The following is a 19,651-nucleotide window of genomic DNA, read 5'->3' on the forward strand; positions in this document are numbered from 1 at the left end:
GAGTCCTCATTCTCTGTGAATTGGGTCCACATGTCTGGCAAGGTCTCTAATCATGGGTAGAATGCGTTCCATCTTAAGTCTCAATATATGCAAGGTTTCCAGAGAGTTTATTTTAGATTATTTACAACATGCATAAAGCACAACAGACCACACGGCAAAAAAGTAGTCCTGATATCAATCAACACATCTGCAATTTCAAATAGCTCTGGATTTTACAATGTATTTAATCACGGTGCTGCCGGTGACTTTAAATGCAATGTAAAAGCTGTAAAATCCAACCCAATTCCTAAGATATATTAGACATGCAAATATGTACTTAATTTGGTTTGTGGCTACGAGAGTTGATGCGACTGCAGCTGAAGTACAATTTAGCATCCTGCACTAAATCAGAGACGGGTCAAAATGCGTTACGCTGTCATTCCATCACATAGCATCTCCAGCGAGGTCTGTTACGTTACACACATGACCGCTGCTTTAGTGTAACGTGACAGGTTTGAATTGTTTTTCAACTTCCTCTTCCTCTCCTTCCCCTCTCGTCTCCTCCCCTCTCGTCTCCTCTCCTTCCCCTCTCGTCTCCTCTCCTTCCCCTCTCGTCTCCTCTCCTTCCCCTCTCGTCTCCTCTCCTTCCCCTCTCGTCTCCTCTCCTTCCCCTCTCGTCTCCTCCCCTCCACCCCGTCTCCACCCTCAGCTGACGAGCAGACTCTGGACGAGAGAGCCAAGCTGAGTGTAGCGGCCAAGCGGTCTCTCTTTAGGGTAAGGTCTCTCTCTCTCTCTTTCTCTCTCTTTTTTGGGTGAGATATCTCTCACCGGTCCTGTTCTGAGGGACATGTGACTTAAAACAGGCCTAAACCCTCAACCCTGCTTACAGACACACACGGTACAATTATTCTGTTTTATTTTATTTTATTTTATTTACTTACATTTGCAGACGTTGGTCTGCAAACAGTTATTGAACGGATATTGATCTCCCTAACACCTAGTGGTAGTTTCCTGTGTGAGGCCTTGAACTTTATACCTTCTACACAAACCTAATTGCCTGAACTCACCTGGAACCTGGAGTCCTGACCTGGAGTTCGGACGTTTCGCTTTATTTAAATCCATCGTACATAACACGCTAGCTGAAACCTTGGCACAGACAGAGCAGCCATCGCTGTGCAGAGAGACATTTGTTTTCGCTCCCTTCTATGCAAATGATCAGCTCAGGAGTGTCACTCCTGTAGACGAGCTCTCCGTCAGACTCCACCCTCGCCTCCACCCTCGATAACCACTCATGCAAATCCTGAAACTCCAACCATAGCTCTCTGGACCGCACCACACTGCCTGGTCGCAGACGCTCCCAGGCTCCTCTTGTTTTCCCGCTCTGTGGTCGGTCCGTCATGCTCCTCCGTGTGTTCGCTGGGCCCGGCCTGCAGGAGCTGGAGCGGAGCGCGGACCCCGGGGGGGCCAAGCCCCGCCCCCGCAACGCGGCGGTGGAGCGGAGGCTGCGGAGGGGACAGGACCGCTCCAGGACCCAGCCCGTCACCACCGAGGAGGTGGTCATCGCCGCCACGTAGGTCCTCACTCACTCGTTCGCTCGCTCACTCACTCATCAACCTAACCACTCACTCGCTCATTCACCAACTATCTGACTCACCGACTACCTCACCCACCCACTCGCTGTCGCTCTCTCACCCAGCCAATACCTCTCTCGACCACTCACTCAGTCACTCAGTCACTGAGTCACTGAGTCAGTCAGTCAGTCAGTCAGTCAGTCAGTCAGTCAGTCAGTCAGTCAGTCAGTCAGTCAGTCAGTCAGTCAGTCAGTCAGTCAGTCAGTCAGTCAGTCAGTCAGTCAGTCAGTCAGTCAGTCAGTCAGTCAGTCAGTCACTCACTCACTCACTCACTCACTCACTCACTCACTCACTCACTCACTCACTCACTCACTCACTCACTCACTCACTCACTCACTCACCCACCCAGCCACTACCTCACTCACTCACTCATCCAGAAGCTGTAGTGAAACATTCAAAGTGCTTCGTCTCTACACGTGAAGTCTTTGTCTGTTCGTAACAAACGGATGTTCAATGCCCTCTTCTGAATCTCCGGCGAGTCAACTAAAATATAATGTGAGGGAAACACAATTCCACATATCTCTATAAGAGAGGAACCTTTCCAACATGGCTTCCGTTTAACCTTCCCCTCCCAGCCCTGTTTCTGACCCTGAGCCTTCCTGCCTCCTAGCGTCTCTGCTCCAAATCCCCCGCTCACCTCCACCTCCATCGTTCTCTCCCTGTCCCCCCCCCCCCGCCCGCCCCTGTCCTGTAGTTCCCCCCCTCCTGCTGAGTCCCAGTCTGCCCTCGTGCGCAGTGCGGCGGCGGCGGCGGCGCGCGTCCCCAGCCCCACGCTAGTCTACAGCGTTCTGCCCCCCCCCCGCAGGTAGCCAGCCTCGGAGCATGGGCGACCGACCAACGCTGGGTCGTAGCCTGGAGACCAGCCTGTGTTTGGGTGTCTTTAACGCCTTCTAACAGGAGACTAATGCATCGTGAGCTGCGTGGGAGGCGTCTGCTGTCTTGTTCACGGTGTGCTCTGTGTTGTTGATCTTTGGCGCCCTCTTCTGGGATGTAAAGGTTACTACACGACGTGGAGGCGCTAGTGTGAGTCATGTGGGCCTTGCATTGCACGTCTTCGTTAGATTCTCCTTCTGGGAGCCGTGACATCGCCCCCTCACTCATGCACATTGTTGTTCTATTATATATGATGTTATATTTAAAGGTGACACATTATACCACCAGGTGTGAGTGTGATTAGCCCTAACAAGCACTTCAACACGCCCACTTGTGATGTCAGAAGAGGCAGAATTTCCAAACAGCTAGCTTGTAGCGGCTAATCACACTCACACATGGAGGCATTATATGTCACCTTTAAGAATGCAGACCCACACTTCTGTGGGCGTGGCTCTGTGTAGCATGTGACCCACAGCCACGCCCACTCTGCTGTAGGCCCCTGCATGCCAACTACAGCTACGCCCACAGCAGAGTGGGAGTGGCTCTGTGTAGCATGTGACTCAAAACCACGCCCACTCTGCTGTTGGTGTGGCTGAGTGTAGCCACGCCCATATCAGAGTGGGTGTGGCTCTGTGTAGCATGTGACCCACTGCCACGCCCACTCTGCTGTGGGCTTGGCTTAGTGTAGCCACGGCCCCAGCAGTCTGGGCGTGGCTCCGTGTAGCATGTGACCCACTGCCACGCCCACTCTGTTGTGGGCGTGGTTGAGTGTAGCCACGCCCACAACAGAATGGGTTTTGTGTAGCATGTGACCCACAGCCACGCCCACTCTGCCTTGGCTGAGTGTAGCCACGCCCACAGCAGAGTGGGTGTAGCATGTGACCCACAGCCACGCCTACTCTTCTGTGGGCGTGGCTACACTCGGCCACGCCCACAGCAGAGTGGGCTGTGCGTCGCATGCCCCCCCCGGCCCAGTCGGTCTCCCTCTCTCCGTGCTCACCGCCTGTCCCTCCGCTCCTCGTCTCCCCGTTCCGGTCCGGGTCTTCCCTGCAGCCTGCAGGCCTCGTCCCAGCAGAGCTCCGCCGTGCGGGAGGCCCGGCTGGCCCAGGACGCGCAGGAGGCCCGCGCCTCCCAGCAGCACCAGCAGGGGGCGACGTCCACCCAGGAGCCCCACACCCAGGACCCCAGGGGCCCCGGGCCCGCCCAGAGCCAAGGGCCGGAGGAGCCGGACCTGTGCAGCCTCAGCCTGGCGGAGAAGATGGCGCTGTTCAACCGGCTGGCCCAGCCGCCCACCCGGGTGGTCCGCGCCAAGGGGGACTCCCGCCAGCGCCGCGGAAACGCCCGCTACCAGACCCAGCCAATCACACTGGGCGATATGGAGCAGGTGGGCGGGGCTTCAGTATCGTCCTATATGATGCTCCATCACTGTTATATATTGTGTGTGTATTTTGTATTATGAATTATTTTTAGGGCTGTGAAACTAAGTATTGGTTAGTGAACCCGCCGATAGATCGCACTTTTAAAATTATATTTTTAATTGAAGTTAAATGACATTATCAAATGGAATGACACGCTATCGATCATACCAGATGTACTGAATAAGCAAATACTAGACAAGGTGATCTTGAGTGAGTTTTATTGACTCACTCAGTGTGGGTTGACTATGAAACACCACAGATTTGGGAATTGTAAACAGGCAGTTAATTAGTAAATTGTAAACCAACAGTTACTAAAAGTGTTGTTCAATTCAAATAAGTAGCGCCACAGATTTGGGAATTGTAAACAGGCTGTCACTTACTGCAATGTAATCAGGCAGTCCCTTACTGCAAGTGTATTTTAAAGTAAAGTAAGTGGAATTAACAACAAATATGATTTCTGATATGAATGTTGACATTCAGTCGGCAGAACCTTTTCCTTTCGTTTCAAGACAACCCCTCAACTACAAAGCCCCTGCCCTGAAAACGTCTTCTAATGTCCGCCAGTCGCCTCAGCCTCCGGTCCTCAGTGTCCTCGTCCTAGAGAAGCCTTAAAGGTGTCAGCGTGTGTGTTTTTGTACCCCAGGACCTCTCAGACCTGAGCTCCGACGGGCTGACGCGCTCTGACTCCTCCCACAGCCCCATAGAGGCCTTCCACGTAAGGCCCCGGGGCCCGAGGCCCCCCACTGCTGGGCTTGGCCCCTCAGAATCCGGGCTGGCTGTCTTGAGATGTGTTTTTCTGTCGCGCTTCTGTTCTGCCCTGTGGTCTGGCTTCATGTCCGTTAAAGTGTGATGTCACCGTGTTGTGGCTCATCCGTGCACGAACGAAGGCTGACTCTACCGTCCCGTCCTGTCTTCTGGCTTCTTGTCCGTCGGTGTGATGTTACAGTTAGTGTGATGTCATTGTTGCTGTGACGTCACTGTCCGGTGTGGCAGTCGTCGGGTTGCGGCTCACGTGAGATGAAGGGGCCAATGGCTGACTTGTCCGTTTCTTTGATTGCACGCATGCCACGGAGAAGTCTGGCGTACGTGTGGGCCTTGGGTGAGATGGAGGCTGGGGGGGCCCCTGGTGGAGATGGAGGGGCCCCTGGCTGAGATGGAGGGTGGAGGGGCCCCTGGTGGAGATGGAGGGGCCTCTGGGTGAGAAGATGGAGGGTGGAGGGGCCCCTGTGGAGATGGAGGGTGGAGGGGCCTCTGGGTGAGATGGAGGGTGGAGGGGCCCCTGGCTGAGATGGAGGGTGGAGGGGCCCCTGGCTGAGATGGAGGGTGGAGGGGCCCCTGGCTGAGATGGAGGGTGGAGGGGCCCCTGGCTGAGATGGAAGGTGGAGGGGCCCTTGGGTGAGATGGAGGGTGGAGGGGCCCCTGGTGGAGATGGAGGGGCCCCTGGCTGAGATGGAGGGTGGAGGGGCCACTGGGTGAGATGGAGGGGCCTCTGGGTGAGATGGAGGGGCCCCTGGCTGAGATGGAGGGTGGAGGGGCCCCTGGTGGAGATGGAGGGGCCTCTGGGTGAGAAGATGGAGGATGGAGGGGCCCCTGGTGGAGATGGAGGGTGGAGGGGCCCCTGGGTGAGATGCAGGGGCCCCTGGCGGTATTCCAGCACGGCTAGATGAGTGAAAGGATCGTGTGTTTGGAGGCAGAAGCAGAACGAGTCAATTACCTCCTCAGCCCCGGTGGTCCAGCTCTGAGAAGCGGCCAGTTGTCAGAGGCTCATTCCACTCCCTCCTTTAGGTTCCTCAATCGGGATCCAGACAGCAGCAAGAGAGACGGACCAACATGTTTGATTTGCTAGGAGTGCATTTTATTCTATAGTGGACAATAAATATTGAATCTTTTTAAATATTTGCCCCGTACACTTTGAACACTCTAACTGTTCTCAGTTGTAGAGGATTTAAAGGACGTAAATGCGTCAATAAAATGGTAACCATGGCGTTTTACAAGAAGAGCTCTTTGATTTACCTGACTCACCTTGTAAAGGTCAAGGGCTGGAGTGATGTGGCGGTATCAGGTCTCAGCTCTGGACTTGGGTCTGGACTTGGGGTTTTGAATGGTTTTGCATGTGGATGGCCGGCCCCAGCACTGTCTCTCTTGGGGATTAGAGGGGCGTGGCATGGCTTTGTGTTCGCTGAGCTGCTTGCCGTAGACAGACGGCCCTTTGATGCACAGGAAATGAGTCACTCCGCCACTGATAACTCAGCTGGATTCTCATGTGTGTGTGTGTGTGTGTGTGTGTGTGTGTGTGTGTGTTTGTGTGTGTGTGTGTGTGTCTGTTTCTACACAATATCTCCTGCACTGATCTTTTTCTTTCTTAATCTTTATATTTCTCTGCCGCTCTCGCTCTCGCTCTCTCATCTCTCTCTCGTTCTCTCTCTCTCTCTCTCATCTCTCTCTCTCATCTATATCTCTCATCTCTCTCTCATTCTCGGTCTCTCTCATCTCTCTCTCGTTCTCTCTCTCTCTCGTTCTCTCTCTTTCATTCTCTCTCTCTCATTCTCTCTCTCTTATCCCTCTCTCTCTCTCTCGTTCTCTCGTTCTCTCGTTCTCTCTCGCTCTCTCTCTCGTTCTCCCTCTCTCTCTCGTTCTCTCTCTCGTTCTCTCTCTCTCTCTCATCGTTCTCTCTCTCTCGTTCTCTCGTTCTCTCTCTCTCTCTCTCTCTCTCTCTCTCTCATATCCCTCTCTCATCTCTCTTTCTCTCTCTCTCTCTCCCCACCCTCCAGCTCCACAATGCCCCTGGTACGAGGGCTGGCCCCCACTCTTCTAAATCAACCCAGTCCGTGACCCTGAGGACCGGGGGCACGGTCTCCACGGGCCACGCCGGGGACCTCCAGCTCGCCGCCGCCCCCTCCCAGAGGGCGTCGCGGGCCCCCGTGTCCCAGGGGGAGGAGGGCGTGGCAGCTAGGGAGGGGAAGAGGAAGCTGCCGTCCCCTGAGGCAGCGCCCCGACAGTCTGCCCTCCCCCAGCCCCCAAGGGAGAGGAGGAGTAGAGAGAGGGAGGAGGAGGAGGAGGAGAGGAGGAGCAGAGAGAGGGAGGAGGAGGAGGAGAGGAGGAGCAGAGAGAGGGAAGAGGAGGAGGAGGAGAGGAGGAGCAGAGAGAGGGAAGAGGAGGAGGAGCAGAGACAGAGGAGGAGCAGAGAGAGGGAGGAGGAGAGGGAGAGGAGGAGCAGAGAGAGGGAGGAGGAGAGGGAGAGGAGGAGCAGAGAGAGGGAGGAGGAGGAGGAGCAGAGGCAGCTCTCCAGGGAGGAGGAGGAGCAGAGGAGGAGCAGAGAGAGGGAGGAGGAGGAGCAGAGGCAGCTCTCTAGGGAGAGGAGGAGCAGAGAGAGGGAGGAGGAGGAGCAGAGGCAGCTCTCTAGGGAGAGGAGGAGCAGAGAGAGGGAGGAGGCAGACGAGGTGGAGGAGGAGCAGCTGGCCAGGGGGAAGGGGAGGGGGCAGGGGGCGCGGCTGGGCTCAGAGAGCCAGGAGCTCCAGAGGAGAGAGGAGCACGCCGTCGCGCTGAAGGAGCCGCTGGAACTACACTTCCCAGAATCCCACAGGAGCTGGTCTGTCGGAGAAGGTGAGGCTTTGTTCACGGACATGATGCTGCCGCTGCTGCTTATCTGGTTTCATTCACCCATCCTGATGGGGCATCGCTGAACGTAGAGACGTGCATTCTAAGAGGTCACGATACTATTATCACCCTAATATCCTCCATATGTCACCCAGTTTCACTCATTTACTGGACTTTTATTTTACTTTTGTGTCGCATTGATCCCTGGAACAGACGAATGTGGCAGAGAAATGTACTCTTGAGATGGTCGTGATGACGAGTATGTAGTCCAGTTAACCAGCCCTAACTAGTGATGGGGACACCAGAGAGAGCAACAGATAGTGAATTGAGATGGAGTCAGGGCAAACCGTTCAGTGGGCAGCCTCACATCCCCTACGGAGCTCTTGTTTGCTTGCTTTGTGTTAAACTGTACGATCCATCATGGTCCTATGCATTCATTATCTCAAAAGCTATCACAATATTGCCTGTGGCTGAGCTGTTACAGTTATGAATGTTCGGTAGAGACAATATCAATACGGGAAATCCGCTCATCGCAGTTGATTTAACTTTAAAACTTTGACTTGTTTTCTCTGAAACCACATTTCCTGTGTTGTCTGTGACAATGTCATGACATCCTGGTTGTGGTCGAACGCTCGCTCAGTCTCAGTTTCTCTCTGATCTGTCTCTGTCTCCTCTGTTTATCTCACTTTTGTCTCGGTCTATTTTTCTCTTTCTCTCTCTCTGGTCTCTGGTCTCTGGTCTGTCTCTATCCAGTCTCTGGTTTCTGTCTCTCTCTCTCTTCTGTCTCTCTTTCTCTCTATCTCTCCATCTCTCTGTCTCAGTCTCTCTAACTCTCAGTCTGTCTCTCTTTCTGTCTCTCTTTCTCTCCCTGTCTCTCTGTCGTTACCGTAGCGACTGGGTCCTAGCTGTGCGTGTCATGGCCGTAGCTTCTACCCACACGCACACGGCAGCGAGGGTGGAAAACAAACACGTGGGTGTGATGTATCAGAGCAGAGAGGCGCGCCTCCTCCCTGCCTCCCACTGACCCCAGCGCTGCGAGGGGACAGCTTGTGGGCGGGGGGGGTTATTGATGGAGGGAGGGTCCTAGCAGCAGCTCTCTGGTTACCGTTGCTCAGACGACCAGTAGAGAGAGAGAGAGAGAGAGAGAGAGAGAGAGAGAGAGAGAGAGAGAGAGAGAGCTTCGTGAGGTAGTGGGATGGTACGACGGGTCGTGGTGAGGTGCGACGCTGGCTGCTTTCCCACGCTACTCTGCTCCGACACACTGCCGAGTTTGCAGCGTGTGTGTGTTTGTGTGAGTATGGAAAAAAAACGCATGACAACAGTTTTGTGGCTTGTCGATTGACTGGCTGGTGGACTCTGCTGCCTGGATGGGTTATTGATTCATCTTTCTCTCCCTCTCTCGGTCTCTCTCCCTTTCTCTCTCTCTCTCTCTCTCTCCCTGGTGCTCGTTTCTCTCTCTGTATCTGTCCCTGTCCTCTCTCTCTCTCTCTCTCTCTCTCTCTCTCTCTCTCTCTCTCTCTCTCTCTCTCTCTCTCTCTCTCTCTCTCTCTCTCTCTCTCTCTCTCTCTCTCTCTCTCTCTCTCTCTCTCTCTCTCTCTCTCTCTCTCTCTCTCTCTCTCTCTCTCCGTGGTGCTCCTCTCTCTGTCTCTCTCTCTTTCTCTGTCTCTGTCTCTCTCTTCTCTCTGTGGTGCCCCTCTCTCTGCAGAGCCCCCAGAGTCTTCCAGACCAGACCCCCGGTCTGCTCAGCGCCCCCCGGGGGGGGACCTCGCCATGGACCTGGGCGGAGTCACCTACCAGTTCGACGAGCCTGACCTGGTGACCGACCGCACCAGGAAGCTGACCGCCAGACAGATGTCAATCAAGGACCGGTGAGCCCGTGTGTGCGTGTGTGTGTGTGTGTGTGTGTGTGTTTGTGGACCCAGTCGGTACAGGTCTGTTAGGACGTGAAAGCTGCCTGTGTTGTCTTACGATGGAATCAGAAATGGCAAAGCTCTTCTAAAGTGCAGTTCTTAAAGACGTGCTTACATTGCTCGAGCTCAACTTTTATGACGAGCACTTGATTCAAAATGTTTGTGTTTGGATCGGGAAATGCGATGGAAACGCATGAGCCATCGATGCTGACTGCTATTGATTAGGTGTCCGGTTCCAGAGCTCGTTATGCAGTCGGAACACTAGCCTGCTGAAGCTAGCTCTTCCTGTTCGCTGGGTGCATGTGTAATATTCAGCACAGTGTTCAGGACATGGATTTACTATGACGCCAGCCTTTTTAAAAATCCTTTTTTGAATTATTTTAACGCATCGATGGTTGAGGCCTGAGATTTGATTTGACATCAAAAGGACTGAAAACATAACTGCTGTTATGTCAAGCCATCCATGTTATTGATTTAATAATACAACATAATGGGATTACGTGTGCTTTCAGTGTGTGTGTGTGTGTGTGTGTGTGTGTGTGTGTGTGTGTGTGTGTGTGTGTGTGTGTGTGTGTGTGTGTGTGTGTGTGTGTGTGTGTGTGTGTGTGTGTGTGTGTGTGTGTTTGATGAGTAAATATGATTCAGTTATTTTAGGACCCTTCTTGACGTATTTGATGTAATTGAGAGCAGGATCATGGGAAGATAGAGGCAGTGTGTCTACAAAGCACGTATCTTCAGACAGTGGGTGTGCATGATTCATAGAGGGAAACTTTCACATGGTGGGCAGTTAACACAAAGGTGAGGGGGAGTGACCATCGTGAAGAGTTTAGGATTGGCCATGGCAGGACAGACCAAGTCCATGTGCAATACACTATGGGGTAGGTGGACATGTCTGCCAGGCTGCCTGGCAGTTCAATGAATCCACACATCAGAGGAAGTCCGTGGATTGGCCTGTGTCAGACTTCACGGCTCCAGTGGCAACGCAAAAGCAAACTATTTGATTACCTTTCAGTTAGACAGAGGAAGGGAGATGGCTGAAGACAAGAATGTATATAAATGTCTTTTCAATTGACTACTATCAATGTTAAGGTTTATATCATTTGTATATCATTTTAAATTATCATTATGATTAATTTTCCCACGATAGTGTGTTTCCCGTTCTGCTGTGACCGCACTATCCCTCAAGATTGTACGCTGGTGTCCAGATAGATGAAGCTTCTCTTCCACTCAGTGCTACCTCCTTACTTTGCATCCACCCATCGGCTGGTCTGAGGTCTGCTGCTGGGAGGCTAGAGGTCACTGCAAACACACCAACCTCTCTTCCCGTTGCTCTTTGCCTCTGTGCAAAAGCCCGTTTGTTCCCACTGAATACCTTTACATCTCAATCATTTTGGGATAGTTTATGCATCGGATGACATTCTTCAGATTTTGACCTACCCCATGCTTACAATGGCTCTGTTTGTCATGCCAGACTTTGTGCACTAACCGTGTATATTTACCCACCTATCGCACACTGCTGGACAATAATACATCAAGAGTCCCGAGGGACAGTGACTGGCACCTCAGACGGACCTCATTGGTCAACAGGCTGGAGCTGTGATTGGTTAACTGGGTACTGCAGGGTAGATGTGGTGGGTCCATCACTAACCCTGCTCCTCTCACAGGTTCTTATTAGACTTATTTAGGAAGGCAAAAACTAGTTGATTAAGCAATGAGTCAGTCGACAGAAAATGGATAAAATCTGGTTATTGGTTTAAGTTCTTCATCAAGTACAATTCTTTGCTGCTTAATGTGCCAGTTCGATTCAAATATTTGCTCCATGGATCTTCATAAAAGGAATAGATTATTATTTTATTTTTTTCTAGGGTAATTGCCAGATAAAGAACATCTACCACATCAGTTTAAATTCTTGTGTAACTTTTGATGTTATTTATGTAAACATAAAACAGTTCAGACCAGTGGCGTAACTATCGGTAAGCAGGGTATGCGGGTGCGTACGGGCCCGGGGCCAATCAGGGGCCCCAAAAAAAATAAATAAAATAAAATAAAATCGTAACGGGGGGGCCCGCCTTGAACATCCTGCATACGGGCCCGTCGTTGCCTTGTTACGCCACTGGTTCAGACTAAATTATTCCAAAAACCACAGTTAGTTTCAGTCCTCAACTTGGGACCGCTTTAGGTTGGTTCTCATGGAATCTAGTCTTTCCCACCAGCGCCACCTCGATCTTGAATTCACCTTGAACCTAACGTCCACCATTTTGTTCTTCCGCGTCTCCAGCCTGGCGCTGCTGAAGAAGAGCGGCGAGGAGGACTGGAGGAACCGCATCAACAGGAAGCAGGAAGCCGGCGCGACGACGGCGGCGGCGGTGATGGCGGACACCAGCGCCCCCCTGTGGGAGTCGGAGCGGAACCTCCGGAAGGTAAACCCCGTGACCTCTGACCTCTCACCTCTGGAGGTCACCGCCCCGCTCCTCAGAGGCTCCGTGCGGTTATGCGTTAAGGAGGTCTGGGCCGAGGAGCAGACAGTGTTCTGCAGCCGGTGTCGGGGCGGTAGGTCTTGCAGTGTGAGCGGCGGGCTGACGGAGGCCTCGGAGGGCCCCGGTGAAGGGGTAGACCAGGCCGTCACGTCCCCAGGCTAACGGGGCGTAACGGGGCTCGGGAGGTAGAGACGGTCGGCTGGGAACCGGAAGGCAGCTGGTTAAAAACCCCGGCTCCTCCTTGCTTGAGTGTCGAGGAGTTTGCAGCGACGAGCTGGCTGTTGCCTTGCATGGTTGACACCTCCGTCGGTGTGTGAAGGTGTGCGTGAATGGGTGAGTGTGAGCGTGCGCTTCGACTGGCCACAAGTTCTGCGTTACGGTAAACACATTAAAGCCAGTTAGAGGTCTTGAATCAGAGCGCATACGTGTTGGCTGGCTGTTTCCTTTCCTTTCTGTTCTGTCACATTAACATGTTTATCGTGGTGTTGCATGTTGTTCTAACAATGTAATTATACATGTAATGCATGCGTATACTAGCTCACTAATAACTGTTAATGAATGCTTAGTTCATCAGCAACTGCCTTGCAATAAATTTCCTGCTGTACATATTTCACATTTTTTTTGTAATAATTGTGTAATTAAGAATCATCTGTCTGTCATATAATTTTAACCTTGTTTGTTTGACGTCATTTTTTTTTAATGTTTCCATGCTTTCTGTTTTCACCTCTGTCTTCTTATTCATAATAAACGTTCCTCCTCTGCATGGCTGATCTCTTCTTTCATCGCTGTACTTTCTTACGGAGGCTAATTCCCGCTCGGCTACCCAAGCAGTAAGGTCTACAGTCGTTTACTGTGATGTAGAGCAGCCAGGGGCATCGTTAGACTTCAGAAAGTGGCTTATTGCTTTTATAAACGGTTACGGAAACGGTTTACAATAGACTACCTGGTAAGATTTCACAAAATAAGCTCATTCTGTTAGTTTGTTTCTCTTCATGTACTTAAATATCTAATATGGAGAAAAAAGCGGGTTTTGATAAATCGGTTAGTCACTTTTAAGGGCACCGGCGGGGGTCAACTAGGGGTCAAATAGGGGTCAGCTAGGGGTCAAGGGGAAGTGGCTCTCTGTGGTTCTCTTGGTCGAGGCCCCTAAACACCGATTGGACCGACACGGGGTTGGTTGAGGTCTGAGATGTTCCAGTCTTTATCCCAGCTGATCACATGCTGGCCTCGTTCCACTTTAACAGCCGCTAATCCGTTAAGGAGCTGCGACTGGACCGTGGCCGTGGACATTCCCGCCTGGTTCCGTCTCGTTGTGATTCTGGCTGTGACCTTGTTTGTTGGGGGGGGGGGGGACATTCCCCCCCCCCCCCCTCCCCCCACTCAACACCTTCCCCCCTGTCCCTCCCCCCTCCCCCCCTCGTCTGTAGGAAGGCGAGGCAGCCATGGTGATTGATGGGTGTGATGTGTCAGAAGAGCTCTGGGTAAGGCCGATGCACGCGGCCCCCCGTGTACACCCACATGCACACCCACGTGCACAACCACATGCAGGCCAACACCTGCTCCAGGCTTAGACTCAGCCCTGGAAAATACTTACCGTAACTGTTTCAGCAGGGCCAAGTCATGGTTGGCTGCAGACTGATCTATCTAACTAAATACAACTAACACTCATGCACGTTCTTTCACTCTCTCACTCACTCACCCACTCACCCATCTGTCAATCACTGAACGGTGTGTTTGAAGATATTCACTCCCACACTCCCAGAGGTGGTGTGTTTTGAAGGTGGGGTCTGGTGTTTCGTTGCATGTCCTGGTTCGGTTTGTGGGCCGGCGTTGGTATTCCGGTGCGCTGGGATCAAGGTCTATCTATGAAGTAGAGCTGCTGTAATGAGAGCCATCATTAAAGCAACAGGAAATGGTTTGAAACGACGCTTGGGTACATTGTTTGCATCGGGGACTGCGTGGTGAAATGTTTTCATTGATTCAAAGTTGAGGTCATGAAACGATGGAGGTCTAAGTCTGATTTTAGAACTTTGAGAGTGTTAAACACTAATCAGCCTAGTTTGGAAAAAAGCGCTTCAGAGTCATTATAGTTACTACTGGGATTCTGTCCTCCTTTCGAGATTCATGGTGTTTGTGTGTGTATGTGTGTGTTTTTGTCGTGTGTGTGCGCGTCATGTGCATGCTCTCCTCTTCTTCCCCATCACCTGCGCCCGTCTCTCGGTAGGAGCCCACCTTCTCCTCCACGGTCTCGCTTGCTTCTGAGCTCCCGCTCTACACCTACCCCGCCAGCGAGCCCAGCAGCCAGGTAGGAACCCTCCTCACGGCCCCCGGCTGTCTGCTTCACGCTGTCTGTCCGCCTACTGTCTGTCTGCTGCATGCTCTGCCTCCTGCTCCATGGGCTGAGATGCATCTCATAACCCACCACCTCGGCCCTATGTGGTCAGTGCCATCAGAGACTGTAGGGTGAAGATGCCATGCGCATGCCTGTAGGAAGCGTAGGATAGGAAGTTAGGAAGTAGGACAAGGATTGGACAGTACCCATTCTGCTGCTCTCACACGCAAGCGTTTTAAAATGGAAAAGACTCGATTTCTGTCTGTTCTTTCTAGCACTTTGTGATGTGATACAGAGCTAGGAGTAAAGTCATTTATTTATAGGCTGCTTCTTTTAAACATTGCTCATCTCGTACGTGTCGCCGCTTACCTAACCCGTGAGCAAACCATCCTCCCCCGCAACACTCCCACCACATCCTGGCCGTCGCTCCCACACCTGACGCACGGTCCAGGCTATTCTAAAGTTCTGTAGTAAGAGACATTCAGATCCCAGCCTGCCAAAGCGCTCTGTGTTGAACAACACGCTGTCTGTGCGCTGAGCTCAAGCTTCGCTTCTGCAGCGTGCAGACCCCCGCTGTGATCTGGGGGGTGCATGGCGCACCCGCAGCTTCCTGCCCCCCCTCCCTCTCCCCCCCCTCCCCCCCGGGACGTTCCTCATCCTCCATCTCACTGCTCCTCTTTCTTCCCTGGGTTCTGCTGCCTCTCCGACCCTCCTGTCCTTTCACCGGTTGTTGTGAAGGCCTCTAGATCCCTGCTGGTGGACGAGAGACATCCCTGGAGGAGGAAGGTGACCACGACCCCCCCAACCCCCCCCCCCCCCCCCCCCCCCCCCCCACTACCCCCCCTGCCCCACACTGTTCCACGACTGTACACCACCCGGTTCTGGTCCCAGTTCACAGATCTGTTCACGGCCCAGTTCACTTTCCAGTTCACGTCCCAGTTCATGGCCGAGTTCACGGCCCAGTCCAGTTCATGTCCCAGTTTGGCGGGCTCTCCCCCCTTGTGTGTCCAACGTTGGGGTCATCCCTGCTTTTCTTGGGTGCTCTTCTCTTAATCACTGGTCGGTTTGAGCAGCTCGGTGTGCGGTACCTTTTTTAGTTATCAATCTCTCACTCCTCCCTCTCTCTCCCCCTTTCTCTCTCTCCTCCCTCCCTCCCCCTTTCTCTCCTCCCTCCCTCCCTCCCTCCCCCTTTCTCTCCTCCCTCCCTCCCTCCCCCTTTCTCTCCTTCCTCTCTCCCTCCTTCACTCACTCCCCCCTCACTCGCTCTCCTCTCTCACTCTCTCTCTCTCCTCCATCTCCTCCCCTCTCTCCCCCCCTCTCTCCCCCCTCCTCCCTTCCCTCCCCCCTCCCCCCAGAGGGTGGAGGAGGGCGACCATGAGGCCAAGCTCTCCATCCAGGAGAGGAAGAGGCTGATGGAGGCACGGGAGGAGGCCTGGAAGACCACCGGCCGAGGGGCCGCCAACGACTCCACGCAGTTCACCGTGGCCGCCCGCATGGTCAAGAAAGGTAACCCCCCCCCCCCACCCCTAAGTAACCGCTCTGCTGCAGCTGTTGGCCAATCCTAAACTCTCCCCATGGTCACTCCCCCTCACCTTTGTGTTAACTGACCACCATGTGAAAGTTTCCCTCTATGAATCATGTACACCCACGTGTCTGAAGATACGGGCTTTGTAGGAACACTGCCTCTATCTTCCCATGATCCTACTCTCAATAACATCAAATACGTCAAGAAGGGTCCTAAAATAACTGAATCATAGTAACTCATAACACACACACACACACACACACACACACACAATCACACGCACACATACACACACAGTGTCTCTGGTTTCAAAGCCTACTGTGTTAATGTGAAACAGGACACCCCCAATCCAGTTAAGTAGATATTGCGTTTGTACTGTCAACATTTAATGTGGACAAAATGTCCTTATTACTGAAACTTTAAAATCAATTTATTTTTGCATAGAAAACTACAGGGGGCTACCTCGCACTTCTTCTGTCACGTGATTCTCACCTGAATGCGTCGTAGCATCGTAATGAAACCTTAAAGCTGCACCATGCTATCTTTCTACTGCAGCTATTTACTCCATGTTAAAAAATATTTAAATATATATTCCAATACTGTGGGAAAATCTCACCTAGTTCACCTCTAGCCACTAGGGGGTGCTAATTGGAAAACGTATATATTGCAGGTTTAACTTTTCCTCCGACCTATGTGGGAAATGTGTTTTGCTTACTTTTTGGAGCCAAATAGAAGTGTGGGGGGCCGAACCAGCAGCCGTGAGGCCCCCCCACTAGGCAGAACATGACCCAGAACATGTGGGCACATCCTGTTAGGGCCAACAGAGGGGGTAAGGGTTACTGGGAGGGCTACTGGGAGGCAGACTGGGCGTGTTTGGTACCGCGTTACCTTTTTTTCCAGCAATAACAGAAAAATGGCCGCTTGCGTTCAGCCAGATCATATCTGATAATAGGTGACACTGTTTTTAACCCTGATTGTGACCCTACTCAATCAGTTGAGTGGCTGCGTAGATACCGCTGTTTATAATAACAAACAGCGGGGCCGTTTGTTATTATGCTCCAAAGCCGAATGAATCATCCCATAACATCTAGGGTGTTGCACCCCGTTAAGCACCCGATTGCAGGGATGTTCTGAATTGACCCCCTCTATTATAGAAAGTCTGTAGTTTCATACTAGGGTGCCTTTACAACGATGTCTGCATGCGTACGCAGATGCTCTGAGTGACACAGCAGTGTTGGGATGTTGATGCATATTGAACATGATGATAATCTGTTTTATCCGTGGTCTTGTCTCCCTCCCCCCTGCGGTGGTGTTCTGCAGGGCTGGCCTCCCCCACGACCCTCCACTCCTCCCCCCCGGCCAAACCCAAGAGCAGCGCCCTGGCCATCTCCAAACCCCAGGAGGGTGAGTTGCTCTCTCTCTCTCTCTCTCTCTCTCTCTCTCTCTCTCTCTCTCTCTCTCTCTCTCTCTCTCTCTCTCTCTCTCTCTCTCTCTCTCTCTCTCTCTCTCTCTCTCTCTCTCTCTCTCTCTCTCTCTCTCTCTCTCTCTCTCTCTCTCTCTCTCTCTCTCTCTCTCTCTTTCTCTCTTTCTAAGAGTCTAGTGTAAGCAAACATTAAAATAGGTTGATTGTATACAAGTATTGTGTGCTTTTTGCATTTAGAAGCCTCATCTGTCCTAAACACATTATCTCTGAAGGAAATTGCAACGACAATTTTTGACAGTTAATGCGGACAAAGTAAAATATGTTGTCTTTGCTTTTTTTCTTCGAAAGACGGAGGAGAGATTTCCGCCCCTGAAGGTGTAGTTTAATTGATTCTTGGTGTTATTTTTTTACCACCACCATCGTCATCGTCACCCTCAATACGATGTCATCATCATCGTCAGCACAATGTCATCGTAATCAATACGACGTGATCACACTCAATACGAAGTCATCGTAAGCTTGTTGCTGAACTGGTCGTTCTGTCTTGCTCCCAATGCCTGATGGAATCAAACGGAGATGATGTTCAGTTAATTCCTCTCGTACAGAAGAGCACGATGACATCATGTTGAGCGTGATCACCACAGCTTTTTGTTCCATGCTTGTGGTCGTTCTGGTCTGATACACGTTAGTTCACATTCCTTCTCAAAGTGAAAAAAATAAACAAACTTTTTGTCATCAATGCCAAAAGTCCAGTTTTCTTCCCATTTCCCTTGTTGAGCTGAACTGTGAACTGGGCTGTGTGTCTCCACAGAGATCAAGGCCCTGGCAGATATGGACTTTGAATCAGACGGGAAGCTGGATAAACTGGAGTCTTTCCTTGGCAAGATCAACAGCAAAGGTCAGTCCAGCTCTGCAACAAGCTTTGTGGGTCCTGCAGGGTTCGGTCTACGTGGTCTTACTGTTGGGGGGGTTCTGTGTACAGGGTCTGGTCTATGTGGTCTTAGTGTTGGGGCGGGGGTTCTGTGTACAGGGTCCGGTTTATGTGGTCTTAGTGTTGGGGGGGGGTTCTGTGTACAGGGTCCGGTCTATGTGGTCTTAGTGTTGGGGGGGTTCTGTGTACAGGGTCTGGTCTATGTGGTCTTACTGTTGGGGGGTTTTGTGTACAGGGTCTGGTCTGCGTGAGGCCACCGTCACGGTGACCCAGCAGAAGGTGAAGGAGGTGATGAGCCTGGAGGACGAGACCTTCTCCAGGTTCTACCCCCGCGTGGCGGACCCCCCCGCTCCCAGCGGCGGCGGCGCCGAGATCTACGAGGACTTCGACGCCATCTTTGACCCCCTGTTGCCACGGTAACCCAAGCGACAAGTGTTTTGGCAGTTAATAAGCCGTTATGATGATCATTATTCATCACCTGTGTTCACATCTCTGGTCTGTTTTCAATGTTTGACTCTTTAATAATTGACACACTAATTTACTTAATGTGGTAACCCGAGGGCAATAATGCACTCACACTTTTAACGCAGTTAGGGTCTTTACTGAAAACCATCTCACTGCATAACAGCCAAAGTATGAACGATGCATTCCGGTGCAGAGCGAACTGTAGAGCTCCCCCGGTGGAGTACACAGGTATAGGCACAAAGGTTCCGGGGTGCCGAATATAAATGCGTGCAACACAAATTCAGTCTGTAACACTTAATGTTCACACTTATTGTTGTACGTCCTGGCACTTAGAAATAGTAATAATAGCAACTTCTCCTCGCTAGCTTTGTTGTATACGAGGAATAGGTTAACCTAGCGATTGTTTGTTTTTGGCCCCTTGTTCTATGAGCATCCTTACTATACCGACAGCGATGAAGGAGCTGGGAGGAGGAGGCCCTCAGCAGGCTGTGTCTCTCCTCCCCGTGACCTTTGGCCCCCTGTGGTTCCCGACCCGTGACCTTCAAACCCCTGCTGTCCCCCCTCCCCCCCCCCCCCCCCTCCCAGGCTGACGTCGGACATGGTGCAGCACCGGCGGGCGGTCCGGCCCACGCGGAACGTGGCGTCGTCCAGGAACCCCCTGAAGAAGCTGGCGGCGCGGCAGGACCTGCTGCAGGAGTACACGGAGCAGAGGCTCAACGTCGGGCTGCTGGAGAGCAAGAGGATGAACGCCCAGAAGAGTGAGACGCTCTTACCCTGTGTCAGGGACGGCACTAAGATTTAGAGGCTGGGGGGCCTTAGCCCCTAGCAGATTCTGACATTTTTTCATCTCATCTTTAAAGTGGTTCTTTAATTCATCATTTATTACAGTAGAGATTACAGCAGAGCATCTATCAGGGCCTGTTCTCTGGCTCACTCTCTTTTCTTTAATAATCCTTTTTAAAAATATGAATAAGCTAAACAAATGTAAGAGTTGGTATGATTTAAGTCTACATATCGGGGTGAGTTCAAGGAAATTAGGTTAGAAAATGTATCCATCAAAGCGCTCTCGGAAACAATTTTATTCCAAATT

At 51.9% G+C, this 19,651-nt stretch overlaps 1 protein-coding gene across 1 annotated transcript in view; it reads left to right on the forward strand.

The window, feature by feature from the left end:
• Window positions 1-19,651, forward strand: part of svila (supervillin a) — a 50,077-nt gene that overhangs the window by 14,384 nt on the left and 16,042 nt on the right. The window contains exons 10-26 of the mRNA XM_030349727.1: window positions 689-753; window positions 1,413-1,549; window positions 3,537-3,867; window positions 4,545-4,616; window positions 6,673-7,008; window positions 7,225-7,504; window positions 9,204-9,366; window positions 11,687-11,828; window positions 13,313-13,366; window positions 14,110-14,190; window positions 14,956-15,003; window positions 15,573-15,723; window positions 17,063-17,146; window positions 17,514-17,540; window positions 17,977-18,063; window positions 18,332-18,512; window positions 19,147-19,319. Coding sequence (XP_030205587.1) covers window positions 689-753; window positions 1,413-1,549; window positions 3,537-3,867; window positions 4,545-4,616; window positions 6,673-7,008; window positions 7,225-7,504; window positions 9,204-9,366; window positions 11,687-11,828; window positions 13,313-13,366; window positions 14,110-14,190; window positions 14,956-15,003; window positions 15,573-15,723; window positions 17,063-17,146; window positions 17,514-17,540; window positions 17,977-18,063; window positions 18,332-18,512; window positions 19,147-19,319 — 2,412 coding nt within the window. The remainder of the gene's footprint in view (window positions 1-688; window positions 754-1,412; window positions 1,550-3,536; window positions 3,868-4,544; window positions 4,617-6,672; window positions 7,009-7,224; window positions 7,505-9,203; window positions 9,367-11,686; window positions 11,829-13,312; window positions 13,367-14,109; window positions 14,191-14,955; window positions 15,004-15,572; window positions 15,724-17,062; window positions 17,147-17,513; window positions 17,541-17,976; window positions 18,064-18,331; window positions 18,513-19,146; window positions 19,320-19,651) is intronic.

The sequence above is a fragment of the Gadus morhua genome, chromosome 23 (genome assembly GCF_902167405.1).
Source record: "Gadus morhua chromosome 23, gadMor3.0, whole genome shotgun sequence".
NCBI lineage: Eukaryota > Metazoa > Chordata > Actinopteri > Gadiformes > Gadidae > Gadus > Gadus morhua.